This window comes from Chaetodon trifascialis, chromosome 11, assembly GCF_039877785.1.
Source record: "Chaetodon trifascialis isolate fChaTrf1 chromosome 11, fChaTrf1.hap1, whole genome shotgun sequence".
Lineage (NCBI taxonomy): Eukaryota > Metazoa > Chordata > Actinopteri > Chaetodontiformes > Chaetodontidae > Chaetodon > Chaetodon trifascialis.
This window is the reverse complement of record NC_092066.1, coordinates 9,402,600-9,417,475: the sequence shown is the minus strand read 5'-3', so window position 1 is coordinate 9,417,475 and position 14,876 is coordinate 9,402,600. Positions and strand designations below refer to the sequence as shown.

The 14,876-nt window shown below is 40.1% G+C and overlaps 2 protein-coding genes across 4 annotated transcripts in view; one reads left to right on the top strand and one right to left on the bottom strand.

The window, feature by feature from the left end:
- The first annotated feature begins 5 nt into the window (after positions 1-5).
- On the top strand, positions 6-2,786 carry ift22 (intraflagellar transport 22 homolog (Chlamydomonas)). 2 transcript variants are annotated; one of them, XM_070973857.1, is made up of 5 exons: positions 6-321; positions 1,525-1,607; positions 1,834-1,920; positions 2,068-2,270; positions 2,356-2,786. In XM_070973857.1, exons 1-5 carry the CDS (start codon positions 283-285, stop codon positions 2,502-2,504), a joined length of 561 nt encoding a protein of 186 aa, XP_070829958.1. In that variant the 5' UTR covers positions 6-282; the 3' UTR covers positions 2,505-2,786. The 2 variants fall into 2 exon arrangements, with proteins under 2 accessions (XP_070829958.1, XP_070829959.1); XM_070973858.1 differs by having other exon boundaries at positions 268-321; positions 1,559-1,607; positions 2,356-2,637.
- Positions 2,774-14,876, bottom strand: part of LOC139338647 (ATP synthase subunit g, mitochondrial-like) — a 154,196-nt gene continuing 142,093 nt past the window's right edge. The window contains exons 2-4 of one of the 2 annotated variants that reach the window (XM_070973860.1): positions 4,200-4,257; positions 3,734-3,894; positions 2,774-2,976 (exon numbers count right to left, since the gene is read on the bottom strand). In XM_070973860.1, the coding sequence (XP_070829961.1) occupies positions 2,878-2,976; positions 3,734-3,894; positions 4,200-4,251 (312 nt within the window). In that variant the 5' untranslated portion in view covers positions 4,252-4,257 and the 3' untranslated portion in view covers positions 2,774-2,877. Of the gene's footprint in view, positions 2,977-3,733; positions 3,895-4,199; positions 4,316-14,876 lie in introns of those variants that run through there. The other variant, XM_070973859.1, reaches the window with a different exon arrangement.

Below are 14,876 nucleotides of genomic sequence, written 5' to 3'. Positions count from 1 at the left end.
AGCGAGGAGACGGGTTGAAACCATAGAAACGAAAAGGAAGTTTACTATCGCCGTACCTCAAACTATCCTCGGTTAACATCAAGTTACGAAGACTATTGACATATTGTAGGTTTCATTGCGTGAAACTCAAAGCTCAACATATTATTGTTCAGATATATACTCAGATTAAAACTGAGTGTTATTTGACTTTTTTTGGTGGCGTAGTTTAGCATTACCAGTGTCGCCAGTCGAAGTTAGCTGGACGGCTAACGTTAGCTCATGCTTGAATTTTACTGAGTGGCAATGTTCAAAGCAAAAATACTCTTTGTTGGTCCCAATGAGGTACGTAAATGGCTTTCCTACACGTCAACGGAGCCTATTTTTACTTTCACATGTTCATAGAAAACTAGATAATCATTTATTGCTGGCACATACAGTACTACGTTAGCTAATAGCCCCAATCCCTGCACTACTACGGCCACAAACAGCCGTTTTGTTGTCAAAACAGACAAACACAAAAACATCAGAAGTGCACACTTGCATGGAACATCTGAGTTTTTTAAGTGTTGACTGGCTCATATGAGTTTGTGTTCACTGAGAAACTTTCAGTTGTGGCACGTAACTAAGCATATTTTCTGTATACTTTACTCTGTACAATTTTACCGTAATGCTAATTGCACGGTACTTACTTTAATTTTGTGCTACCTCATGCTTTCATTCAACTGCACTTCGGAGGAAAGTATTGTGCTTTTCACTCCACTACATTTATATGACAGCTACAGTTGAGTAGTTTAAAGTAGCTGCACCTCGACCAGCTACAATAATATTGCTTACATGTCAAGGCTGTAGTTATGATGATCTAATCTTAAAATAATTAATAGCTTAACACTGAAATATGTAATTATGCCTCCATCATGATTGCTTTTACATTTTGGTAATACTACTTTATGTATTTAAACTGTGTATGTGCTGCAGGGCAATAAGGTGATCAGCAATTTGACAACCAACTTAAGTAAAAGCGACGATAGACCTTTTTCACAGCGGATTTTACTTGATTGCAGGAAAGCACAGGTGCAACTAATTACATCAGCGATGGTTCTGTTCCCTTTGGGTGTTCCACAAAGCCACACTGCATGCACAGACACACCTAACTGTGAAGTTATATTAAGGTTATAAATTACACCTGTTTCCTGCTGTATGTGTCACACGTCACACTCCTCAACACACACTCCTAGGTGTAACTGAAGAGATGAATCATGACTCTATAGTATTTAAATGCCCCAGCAAGCCATGCTTGTGATACTAGAGACCTGCAACTGGAACATGTAATTAGAATGCATCCCTTAATTGTTATCAGTAACACATGTGCTTTTCCTGCTGTGTCAGATTGCAGTGAAAAAGGCCTATTAGTAGTAAAATTAGCTTGCATGTCTAAACTAAAAAAATATTTTAAAGCCCTTTTCAGTGTTTGTCTACTGATGATAAGCATTATCCGTCTCACGCTGTAACTTATATGAGTATTCTTACATCATGTCTTTTTTTCAGAGTGGGAAAACAATTCTTGCAAATTTTCTGTCAGACACAACCGAAAATGTGGGAGGTGAATACAAACCTACTCAAGGAGTAAGGTATAAACTGTGTCAACTTTACTGTCTTCCACATGGTGCACTTTACCCAAACTCATTCATTGCCTGAGATGATGGAAATAACCCGATCCGACAGAATGTTTGGAGTGTAATTTTAACTCAAGTGTAAAATAAATGAGCTCAATTATTAGATTTTTAAAGTAATATATAAATTTTGCCTTGAGAGGTCTTAGAACAACTAAATGCAGCTGTTTTCTTCGGTTTCAAGGATACTGGAATTTGAAACACAACCTGAAGGGAGCAGTGACAGCACGACATGTGAGACTGAACTTTGGGACTGTTCAGGAGATTTTAAGTAAGTTAAATGTCTTAAACAGATTTTCAGTGAACACAGTTACTCTGCCTCATGTTGTGATATTTAAGAAAAATCATTAGTTTTGCACAATTAGTCTCCTTTTTGGTATAATACCCAGACAAAACACAGTATATTCTCTTCACACAGATTTGAATCATGCTGGCCTGCACTCATGAAGGACTCCAGTGGTGTGGTGATAATCTTTAATCCAGATATTCCAAGTCACCTCAAAGAAATAGAGACGTGGCATTCGATGTTCATCTCGTCTCAAGGCTTGCAGGACAACCAGTGTCTACTAATAGCTCACCACAAGCCTGGCAGTGGGCTAGAAAAAGGACGGCTGCCATTAGGTACTTCCTCCACAGGCCTCCCAAAGCTGTTATATGAGTCATTATTATGATTTCTGGTCTAACATGTTGATTCTTTTCAATGCAGCCTCACATTTGAGCAGACTACCGCTCATTCACTCCAACCTGGAGGAGGAACCAGAGGATGTCAGGCAAGCTTTCTGCAGATATTTGGGAAATGTTGTAAATACAATGTCAGAAAGTCGAGAGCGAGAGGAGATGTCCATTATTACATAGCAGGAAAAGCTATAAAATATGCAGCTTAATGACAAAAAGTTTTGTTGGCATTGGCAACCCTTTATTAAGTGTCGTTCATGAACACTTCCCATTTTTAGGTTATTAATTATACATCTACGCTGTCACTCAGCTGTGCATGAAATTATTCAAAACCCCTTGCAAACTTTAATATGTTTGTTCATTTTTGGTTTCCTACATGTTTTGTAAGTCTGTTATGAATAAAATATGACATAACTCACACTGAAAATGAATACTCGAGAGACACTGAATATATTTCTCTAACTACAGACATCTGTTTATTTGAAAATTTGGTGCGGGTTGTTGAGAATGTGACAGAAGTGCAAAATGAGAGAGAGAGAAAGACGTACAACATTCAGACATCGTATCCAACAATGCCTCCTTTGCCAATGCACTCTCCAATGTAGAACCACATCAGCACCTCAGTGGTCACAAGTCCATTCCTTAAGGCATCCTACAAAACAAAGACAAAGAATTACATTTTTTAATTAGTCTCTAGAATAAGTGATTCGATTAGTTTATATTTAAATGAGGCCTGACAATGTGACATGAGTAACTGTACAGCGCAAAATTAGTCCCTTCCCATGCATACAATTACACACTGCCAGTCATGTGTCACACACTATAAATACGCCCGTGCACACGCAGACACACACACTTATCTGGCCGTGTATCCAGGTCAGTTTCATGCATTTCATTGCACTTGTGTTTGAACTTTCTGTAATGGTTAACTTTTGGCATGGCCTGACATTTTTGTACGAATGCCCTGTTTCTGTCGTCTTGGAATGTTTTTCCCCTCATTTTTCCTTTGAACTGAGACGGTATTTGATCTCCATACACTGGTTGTTTATTTGTGTGGCCCGCACAGTTTACCTCTATTGTCTTACACAATTATTCAGTCATTTCTATTGTATATGCAGATAAACTCAACCATTCAACTGGTGTATACAACTCACTGAGGACTGGACATCTGAGCCAAGGAGCTAACCATGTACTGCATCTGGCAACATCAGTAACATCCAGATACAATTACTTCTGTAAAATAACAATCTTTGTGTTTATGCAGTGCGCAGCACATCTAAACTGTCTTTCCTGACATTGCCATTTTTGCTTGACAAATGTTAAATAAATAATGGTCCTTCAAACCTTCATGTTACGCTAGCAAGCTTCACACACACACACACACATTATTAAAAGATGTAAGGACTCACCCGAACAGTGGTTTGTCCCAGGCGTCCAGACTGGAAGCTCTTGATGAGGCCCGATGCGGCCTCAATGGCTTTGGGGATCTCAGCTGGGGACGGTGGGACGAGCTCCACCCGGGCGTAGTACCAGAAGGTCGCTAGTCGGGGTCTGGAGTATGTGACAGCGGCTGCAAGTGACACATGCACGAAGGAATAGCATTAGCTAAGGGAGCAGCGAGGTCAAAAGCCACTGAGCCAATTCGCTTTTCTCTTACAACTATTATGCGAAAATCATCAGAACTTCGTCAAGAAAAGCTGCTGCAGTGGTTGATTCGTGTATGGACACCTGAGCTTAGCTAAGCTAGCAGAGGTCACACTAAAGTTAGGCAGGTGCAGCTGGTAAACAGCGTGTAGCATCAACACGGTGCAACACGGTTTATTCCACAGTTCATAATTTAACTCAAATTAAAAAAAGAAAGATAAGTAAATTTACCACTGACTAAAGAAGGTACTTTAGCGACGAGGTTCTTAACTGCCTGAGCCATGATAAGAATGTCTGTCTTGACATCTGGAGGAAAAGGGAAGAAGAAGAAATGTAGCGCAGGAAGGTTTCCGGGTCGGTTATTTCAAAGTAAGAGTTAAGAGAAAAATGCCAGGAGTATGTTGCATTTTCAAAGTAAAAGGGCTTGAAAGCGTAAGATAAGTTAATCATTGATTTGGGCCAGCTTGTGTAGTGTGAGTGAAGCCTCACGGAAACTGGACTGCGCCATCACGTCCATTATTTCATTAAGCAGCATAATTAGGGCAAGGCAAAGCAAATTTATTTGCATAGCAGCACACAAAACAGAGAGAATTCAAAATGTTTTACGCAAGGCAACGACATGCACAGAATTTAAAAACAGCAAAAATAAGGCGTACAAATAACACAAATAATGTAAACAAAGGAAATTTGAATTTATTTAAAATTTACCAGGATAGTTTGCCTGTTTGGAAATGAATGAAATATGCCTTGTGTACAGATGCTCACAAAATATTTGTTTGCTCTGTTTCTTCAATGCAAGGCTGCCTCAATAATGACGTCCAATCATAACAGGATTCAAAAGTGCACCCCAAAAATTGATATCGTAGGATCTGTGTGTATATGTGTATGCGTGAAAGAAAGTAAGTAAAAGGCAAAGTGTGTCTAACTTTCCTGTGTGCGAGTGTGTACGTGTACTTTGTGTGTATGACATGGATGACTAAATCATTACTCACTCTTCTCTGACTCACCCTGCAGCCCACATAAGACAAACAAGCAAAAAATCTGGTGCAGTAACAATGTAGAAACCAGAATGCAGGTTAGATGCCACCAGTTTGATTTAGACTTTTAAAGATAGTGTTAATTTACTGTATGAAACTGTAACTCATTCCCCCTCCCTGCATGGTTTAAGGCAGTACCAGGACTGAGTGCAGCTATAGTGGATGTGTCATATTATTAGGATATATCACTAGAGGGCGCTCTCTAATAGATCAGGATACAGAGCTAGAGAGGACTAAAAGGCAGGGAATTGTCTTGCTTAAACTTCCACCAACACACGTAACTCTCTTATGTTCTGCAACAGCATTAGTTGAACAGTAGTTGCATTTAAGTTGCATCATACTTTACTCTATTTCCTCACTCCTGTGGCGTGGTTGTGCGATTTGTCAGTATCTTTTGGAGGGTGGGTGTACATTCTTGTATCTTTTATTACGTTCTCATGACACTTGTTGCTTTTTTCACATTAATTTAAAGCACAATGGGGTTTCCTGTAATGAAATGTGCCATGCAAACAAACCTCTCATTGCCTCATGGGGGAGTCCTTCAACTCATCTCCAAAGGCCAGTAGAGCCTTTTCATCATAACAAACTCATGTTGCTCAGACAAACACTGTCAAAACCCACAGAACTTTATTCTGAGTTCAACCCAAACTGCCAGGGTTTCCAAAAATACCAAATATGTCAGCCTGAATTACATGGAATATCATCAAAAGAAAAAAAGGCAGCAAGAATTTTCCATTTCAAGTAGCCACGGAAATGTCACCTTAGATTTAATTCAGAGGGCCAAGTGTAACAGCCATTCAAAGCAACTGTGCACAATACAAACAGGAATGTGATACTGCCAGAGTGTGTGGAAAAAGCTAACTTTGAAGCTATTTTCAAGACTCACTTCATATTTTGGAACAACAGTGCTAAGCAGTGAAACAATATCACTGAATTACAGCAATGCAGAGCACAAATCACAATACCACTCTCATTTCTGTATAAGTAACAGTCAGCGGGCAGTTAGCTTAGCATAAAGACTTGAATGCATTCAACTGGTTTGTTAGACCTCATGGAAAGTTTTTTCAGGGCAGCTTTAATGACCAGACATGAGAGTGGTATCAATGCTCCCATTCAACTCAAGCAGCAAGCATATTTCCCAAGATGTTGAACTATTTCTCTCAGGTAAAAGCAGATTTAAAGACGAAACAGGACATAGCAATAAATATGTAGTTGCTGGCTTTTAGCTGACTCATTTAATGAGATTAGAACTTCCTGATAAGCAGGGAGGTGAACTTAAAAGACAAGAAACCAATTTTAAGCAGTGTAAAAGGCACTTTATACCCTTCGGCTATTCCTGTGAGCCTACAGCACGTTGTTCATTCAAGAGTGATGTGCAAGTTCCACACAGACAGAAAGACTGTGTGAGTCATAGAAACTGAGGCAGACAGATAGAAATACACAGAGACAGACAGGAAAGGAGGCTGCAGTGACTGAGGAAATCTTGCCTTTCATGGTCTAAAACTGCTTGTACATGCAGATGAGATTAAAACAAATGACATCACTGCCTCAGCCTTGGCAATCAACACCAACACGCACATTTGGTGATAGAGCAGCCGAACAGGCTAGTAATCAGCCTTAGCCCTCCGGGGTATGAAGACAGATAAGGACATCATCCAGTTGTGTGTGTGGATCTGTGGGGAAGTGTCAAGTTGTTTTGCCAAGACTGAGGTGATGAAGTCATTTGTTTTATTCTCAAATGTAAGAATTTGAGACACCAAACAGATTCCTTCATTGCATTCCTCCTTCTCTCCTTTCTAATTATCACCTTTATCCGAATCAGTTTTTTCTGTTGTTTTCATCTCTCCTTTTCTGTCTCTCTGGCCCGTCCAGATCTAGCATCTCGCATCCAAATACTCAGCCTGTTTGTAGATAATCCACCAGAAATGGGCTGCAGTTCACAATTTGTATCACAAAAACGCTCTGGTTAGATTTCGCTTCTCGGCTTGCAGGTTTTATCTGTGTTCGTGCAGCGAGAGAAGAGGATTACTCTGCGTATTTACATGTTGGATAGAGCTATAAATCTCAAAATGAGGAAAAGTTGAAAACAATGTTAGATGAGAGACAGAGTATGACACAGCGCCTCACGTCAGGGATGCTGTGTTTGCCACATTTGTCGTGCAGCACAAATGCGCTTCGGCTGTTCTTCACTGCATGTGGACACACATTAGAAATGTGGCTGAATGTGTCTCTGACCACCTGCACATGTGGCCTGAATATCAGATCCCACAGCTGGCTTGCATTCACTTCTCCGAGCCTGCATTTGTGATGTGATCACGCAGCACACCTTTTAAAGCCAAGCGTGAACAAGGTCCCTGGTTTCCTCTCTGTGTCGCTAATAGCAGATTCACTTATGTGCACTGCTAAGAAGTGAAGCCTTGTGTTTGTGTATTTACTCGAAGCCTTAAATCCGCTTTAGCAATATTTGTATATTACAAAGAATCGACAGAAGAGGTGGAGAGCAAAACAGAGTTCAAAGGAGGATAAGTCTCATCATTCTCCAGGGCTCAACGGCACAGAAGAGTTAAGTCGTTACTCGACAGTCATGTGATGTGTTGGTTGGGTTGTTGTAAGAATATTAAGTCACCTCAATGCAGAAACACTGAGGGGACTGATGCCTCTCCTATTGACAGGTGGACAAGTCTTTTTTATTGCCAGTGTAGTGGAGTACACGGCATACATATTGTTAAGATGTGTTTGTGAATGCACCTCCAGGCTGCACTCTCTCCAGTCAGGGTCAGGCTATATAAAGCACCAGTGAGCAGATGATCACTCCCTTTGACTCCTGCTCCTGGTGCACATGGTGGCCTCTATTGTTTGGTGTGTTGGCAGGTAGGCGAGGAATCCAGTTTATTTGACAGTAACCCTTTAATTCTGCACATAGTTTATGTCCCTCTTTCTTCCTGTAGAGTTGGACGGCCCACAGAATAGAAACTCCCCTGTTGAAGGTGGTGAGTAGGGTTATGGCCTCTGTTTTATACAGGTTGTGAGCCACAATAACTTTAGGTTTTTTTTACTTTGTATGCCTCCTTTTGGATTTGCTGCTGTTTTGCCTTTAGTGTATTGTTTTGTCTTTGTTACTCTTTGTCTTGGTATTTAATTTTGAGTTATTTTTTTTAAATATTACATTAAATGGGTTGCTGTATTTGTTAATTTTGTTGTCAGTTCTTTTGTTTCAGTGAGGTGGAGCGCCATTTTGTTGGGGAGGCTAGGCACCCCGGGTGAGGCTCCTACACCTAATGTATGTGAGTAAAAGCACTGGGTTTCAGATATTTTAACATGTATCCATTGATTTTTAGATTGTATTGTTAAGGCCTTTTTAGACGGTAAAATGGTAATAAAAGTATTTCTAACCCCCCTTATTGATTTGATGGGATTTGTTAATTCTTTCCTCGTTTGCAGCTCCAGTCCCTGCCTGTTTAGTTTTGAATAGTAAATAGAGAATATTTGGTTTACTCAGAAACGTCTCCGTCCTGTCTCAGAAGCTAACCTTCTTTACTGTCGTGTGTTGAGGTAGTATTTCCTGGGGTTCAATTCCTCAGGTGGCGTTTCGGTGTTCCTCCCTTGCATTACTCGGTACCGCCCCTCCTCCCTTCGCCACACCAGCACACACACTAAGTGCCTGGTCACACTACAAGGAGGCACAGTGAAGCTCTGTCCTCTGAAAACAGATGCTAGAAGCTTGGTGATGCAATAATGACTTGCAGAGCTAGTTGGTGAACTACTGTAAGTGGACACCCAACCGCTAACATGCTAGCCAGCTGGTAGGTAGCTCTGTCGCTAATGGGACAATTGCTAACAAAGTTTCTTCATGAGATGTATCCCTGGCTCTTTTGTGGGGCCGTTTGTGCTCCAGCCCAGCAGCAGATAGTGGCTAATTTGCTGTGATATTGTCCTGTGTTTTAGCTGTTTCTGTCCTTGTTAAATGGAGCTCAGCATGCAGGCTGCAGGCGACTCACGACACACATCACGCTCCGCTCGCTGCAACAGTCCCGACTTTTTGACCTGGATATAAGATAGCCTTCCGTTTCAAACACCCTTTGAAGATAAATATTTTATCAGACTGTCTGTTGAAAAAAGTTTACCCAAGATACTACATGCTTTAAGCTCTTTCTCTTCTGAAAGTGAAACATGAAATACTTCCAAATGCCACACACTTGTGTAGCTTGTGTGTTTTCAAGTGCAGCAAATTCCCTCTGTGTGTTAGTCGTGTACATATGCTCTCTGTTGGCAGGCTCGTGTGAGGTTGGATATGCATTTTTTCATCTTTTTAAACTGCTCATCATGAAGATGGTAACGAGAAAATTTAGACTTTTACACTTGTTGAGTGAATGTTTTTTCCCCGTGGCAGCCAAACACACAGAAGTTGAAGAAATGCAACTTAAAATTCAGCTGTACCTGCTTCAATCACTCACTGCTACAAACTCCTCATATAGCATTTAATGCCTGCCAACAGTCCAGGATGGTGGCTTCAGGATGGCTTTGTGGAGGATTAATGGTGTTTGTGCTGCACTCGGCTACTAGCCTTGGGTTATATCAGCTGCAGGCCACAAACACACTCTTGAAGCCTCAAACGTGCATTTGAAGTCTCCCTGCCCTGCTGTCAGATTTTGTTTCAGACGGTGGCGCCTCTTTCTTTTGGTGGTCCCTGCTTCACTTCACCACGCTTAAGTAGCTGTTTCCTGTTTGTGCTAATGTGCACATCATGAACAGACACCGTGGCTCAGTTCAGGCAGTGTTTGTGCGCTCGGTAATACCAGTAAGTTACGACGTTGTTGATCCTGCTGTCTGTTTCTGTTTCATGGCTCTCCTGCGGATCTACTTGGGTGATGTCATGGCGTCTGCCTGCCATGCCTGCTAATTTATGCTCTTATGCTGCACTATGTGCATTGGTGTTAATTGTGAATTAACCAATAACTGAGCCAATTTTTCTTTTGGCACATGCAGTATGATGTTTTCACTCATTTTGATTTAGATACTGGTGAAATATGAATTCTCATGTTGAGTATTTGGCCTGTAATGATCTGGCAGTACATTTCCCCTGGGTGGTTGCAGGTGTTTAGGCAAGAGGGTCCCACTGGCTCAGTAAAAAGAACAGTTCTCTTGTAATAATATATATTGGTTATAGGAATGCAGACTTGACTTTTGTCTTGCACACAACCCGTTGGCATCATTATGTCTCTGTAATATCAGATGCAATATTTAAAATCCCCTCTACTCAAAAATGATCTTCCTTCAGTTGAATGCTTGAGCTTCATGGTGCAGACTGATGTATGTGCAGACTCCGACACAAAAATTCACATTCATCTGCTCAAAGTGGAAAGATTTTCATGAAAAACCCTGTTTTAAGAGGCAGGCCTACAAACATGATTTGTGACACCACAAATAGTTCAGAAGCCAATCCTGGTCCAATATTCAAGACAGACAAGTGTAATGTGGAAACTTGAAGCCTCACAGCACAAACTTTTGAAATGACGCATATTTGCAAGATCATATATTCAGGATTTTTTTTTTTTAATGAGGGAGAAGAAGTAGATGCATTTTTTTTAATCTTTTAACAAGATAAATAACTTTTTTTGTGGAAAAGCCATATCAGAAGCCCGTTATTAGTCAAAGGACAGTGTTTTCTATACATTTTAAAACATGTCTGCAGAGATTCTTTCAGGAAATGTTGTCACTTGCTATTTATATATTACTTCAAATAGTATTTCATGAGCCCACCCTTCACCCCAGCATCCACCTGTAGGCTGAGTCTGAATCAGATTATCACCGCTCTTCAATTTCTGCCAAGCTAAACTTGCCATTTACATGCAGAGACTGATGAAGTCAGAACCAATAGCAATTCTGTGCACGCCTGCATCTGCTCTCACCTAATTCTTTATTTCAGTAAGAATCACTCGCTTGTCTGTGAGCTTTAATTCAAAGACATCAGCGTGAAAACAACTCATCAAAGCTCAAAGACACTGCACCCAGCTAACAGAGCTAACATACAGAGCAACCCGGGCCAGAGAGAACAGCCACAATCTTTTTCTGAGTTTTGTTCTTTGCACACTGGATCCAATTTTGGAGCCTTAAACTGCCTCAAATTATATTTTCTTTATCCCATTTCTCATCTGACTACAAGAACACTCATAAAAGGATTTCAAAATGCCCAGATACTGCATTAAAATTTGATTATTTCCAAATCTGCTTTTTTAGCTTCACATTAAATTTAATTTTGGACCCTCTGTCATAGGTGACAGTGCAAGTTGTTGGAGATTGCGATCTGAACTCAGAGACTACTTCATTAGACATCCTCAGCCTCATCAGGTCTGTCCTAATCCATATTTGTTGAATCTAAAAACAGTCATTGCATGTTTTAATGTCTGACAGTTTGGGCCCTGTTTAATTACACATGAGGAATGGTTTCTGAAATGATCCAGTGAAGTGTCATGTGTGGAAATGTGTGTGAGTCTACTCTAATTATCGAAATTTCAGACCTCATGCAGGGTTTGGCTTTGAGGCTGTCACAAACAAGCTTGACACAGACTTTTAAATGATTTATTTTCATATTAAACACAGATGCACACACACACGCACAGCTGTTCCTGTGGTTTCTCTCAGATATGGAAGATGATCTGTTGTCACGCGAACTGGCTTCTCCATCAGTATAACATTACAGCTGTGTTTTTACTGTCTTACTGGCAAGAAAAAAAACTCTTATTGGGTTATTAATGTCGTGAGTTGACAAGGTCAGAGTGAAACTGTGTAGCTGGCATGAAACCGCTGTGGGAGTTGGTATAGTGTGTGTACCTATGAAAAAATGAGGGTTATGTAAGAGAGGAGTTTGTGTGGAAGTGGGTGTGTTTATAAATGTCTGTGTTAATGTGGAGATTTGGTGTGCTGATACAACAGAGGCCACGGTGACAAACAAAAACAGGTGCATGACTCATTCCTGCAGAATCCAGGCGGAGAAAAGGAACGAGGACGGAGCGCATATTTCTTTAATGTGTTTTTTCCTCACAATTAAAATTACAAAACTCACTGCTACAGACTTTTGCACATTTATTTCCTCTAATATTATACTGGTCTGAGCAATAAACTCCAGTTCTGGGTCTACTGAAGGAGGCATAGTCTCGGTCTGAAGACGCTCTTACATGAATAATGATTAGTGATGTTCTAAACAATGAACAGGGCTCAGGTTGGAACAATGCTTTGGGGTTGTTTATCTCTTGATGTGGCGTTTAATTGTTTGATTAGAGAAGAAAATTGTTATTATATCCTCGTGGCAGACAATTAAGGCGTGAAGATGGTACAAACAGATCCAGCCAAAATACTAGAAGCACCTTATGAGCGAGATTAGAGGAGGTGTGAATTGAAGTTAAACACACCAACCACTGAGTATTCAATCAGACGTTTTTCTGAGCTGAATTTAAACTGGATCTTAGTTTCTTGACTTTTACATGTTCAGATTCAAGCTGTTAAAAGAAGTGACAGCAGAAAGTCCGGGAACGCAGTCTGACGTTGACCTGGGTGTGTTTGCAATTAATGTCATCAGCAGCACTTTCTCATTAAGCAGCAGCAGTGGCACGTTTCATAATCAAGATTTAATTTATCTGCATCCAACTGCTACCAGAAGTGAAAATAAATAATTATGATAATTAATCTTGATGGATTAACACCACCTGCCTCATGTGTATTTGCATCGTACAACTGTGATTCCAAAAAGCTGGGAAGCTGTGTGAAACATGAATAAAAACAGGATGCAATCATCTACAAACAAACATTACCAACTATGGTTTTATAAAATAATCCATGTTGTAATATCCTTTATCCAGTCACGTATTCACAAAGTGGTGAACCTCGCTCCATCCTCGCTTGTGAATGACTGAGCCTTTCCAGGATGCCCCTTTCATACCCAATCATGATGCTCTCACCTGTTACCAATGAACCTGTTTACCTGTGGAATGATCCAAACAGGTGTTTTCGGAGAGTTCCACATCTTTCCCAGTCTTTAGTTGCTCCTGTCCAACATGTTTGAAACATGTTGCTGCACCAAATTCAGAATAAGCAGATATTTATTTTTTATTTTAACCCCCCTAATCAGAATTTATATGTTAAATGTTAATAAATGTTTATGAAACAACATCACACACTTTAACATAGTTGTGATCAGATATATGAAGATATAAGTATTTAGGGCACCAACAACTATAACAACTCATAAAAAGCATCTGTAAGGTGTGTGTCAATGAAAGCTTGATAAAATAACAGCTGTAATCATCATGAAATGTCCTCCCTAGTGTTGAATATGGTTGAGAAAAAATGTAATAAACGCATTGATCCCATATCATTATTACAGTTATGTATTGTGTGTATAAGCAATCACTGACAGCACCAGTTAGGGTTGTTTCCTATGAGGAGCTGTGCTTGCTGACAAATTCCTAAACACTTAAATTGTCCTCATATTTGCTTACAATTATATTATAATATGTTTTAGTGTTTAATAAAAACTGATTTTCTGCTTAACACGCACAGCAGACACATTAATGTGACTGAAATTGAAAAATCAATCACACCCCATCCCGTATTATCTGGGGATCCCGACATTTGTGCAAAGTAGGTAATTTGTGGATGAATTCTATCCCCAGAAACAGACATCCCAAAACATTAAAGTCATCTCAGCTGTGTATACAAACGATTAGATATCCCCAGGTACTGGTTCAATGTGGAAAAACAATATTGAGAAAATAGATCTCAGCCTGTGCTGCATGTGCAGTCGTCTCCACTCATTCCAGTAACAGAGAAAAATGCTGAAGAAGTGTCTCAGTGACTCAGTGTTTTCTATGTTTGAGCTGACAGCCTCGCTCTTGTCCTCAGCGATAGTCACCCAGAGAAACGCTGTGTTCCAGTTGTGGTTTAACAACTCCACGTTGACTTCCTCTCACCACTTCCCTGTGAGGGAACCCCCCTTCGCCATCTTAGAAAAGCTGCAATAGTCACAATAAAATAAAAGAAACTCTGAGGAGCAGGTGAACAATTATGTCCACTTATGTCAATTTGTCCCAGTTATGCAGAAAATCCTGCATTCGAATCAGCAAAATACTCAAAGTATCAACAGCAAAAGTGCCCTATCTGCAGGAAAAAGGCCCCTGTGAGAGATATTATTGTACAAACACTGTTGAATTATTGATATTGATGCATCGCTGCGTTAGGAGCATTTTACTCTTGTAGCTGCAGTGTAAGCTGAGGCAGGAAAAAAAGACAAAACAAAGTTTGGAGCATTTCTTCAATCTCTCCTTTGATTTATTTTTCAAATATCAGATAATTTTCCTCTTTGAGCTTTGAACAATTCTTTAAATAATCCATGTGAGCAGTTCAGAGGGGAAAGCTGCCAACAACTCACACGTATGAAACAAGACAAGAGGCCCCAAGTGGACGCTGGGAAGCACAGGATTAATACAATGTACTGCACCTTACAAGCCTATAGGACGTCTTTTTATAGGAAACCTTAACCTGAAAATTAATTGCACATATTAGATAAATGTAGTGAAGTGGAAATACACGATTTCCTTCTGAAATGTAGTAGTTGAAGTATAAAAAAGCATAAAGTACTCAAGTAATATTTTTCTGTGCAGTTTTAACCATCATTTAACATTCACAAAGGTTGTTCAAGGGAAAGTTTGACATATGCTGCTAAAAGCACCAAAATAAACTGATTCAAGAGACGCCAAACAGTGACCGAAACGACACTCAGAGGAGTCCTCCTGGAAGGCTGGTGGTACGATGCAGAGAGTTCAACTGGAAAAACTCTGCTTCTGTGATCTTTCAGTAATACCAAACCAACAGAAGC

Excerpts from the sequence above, each read along its gene's own strand:
- ift22 (XM_070973857.1), top strand. The coding sequence starts at position 283 with ATGTTCAAAGCAAAAATACTCTTTGTTGGTCCCAATGAG. Across the intron at positions 1,608-1,833 it reads AAACCTACTCAAGGAGTAAG|GATACTGGAATTTGAAACAC; the intron begins GTATAAACTGTG and ends TTCGGTTTCAAG. Across the intron at positions 2,271-2,355 it reads AAAAGGACGGCTGCCATTAG|CCTCACATTTGAGCAGACTA; the intron begins GTACTTCCTCCA and ends TTTTCAATGCAG.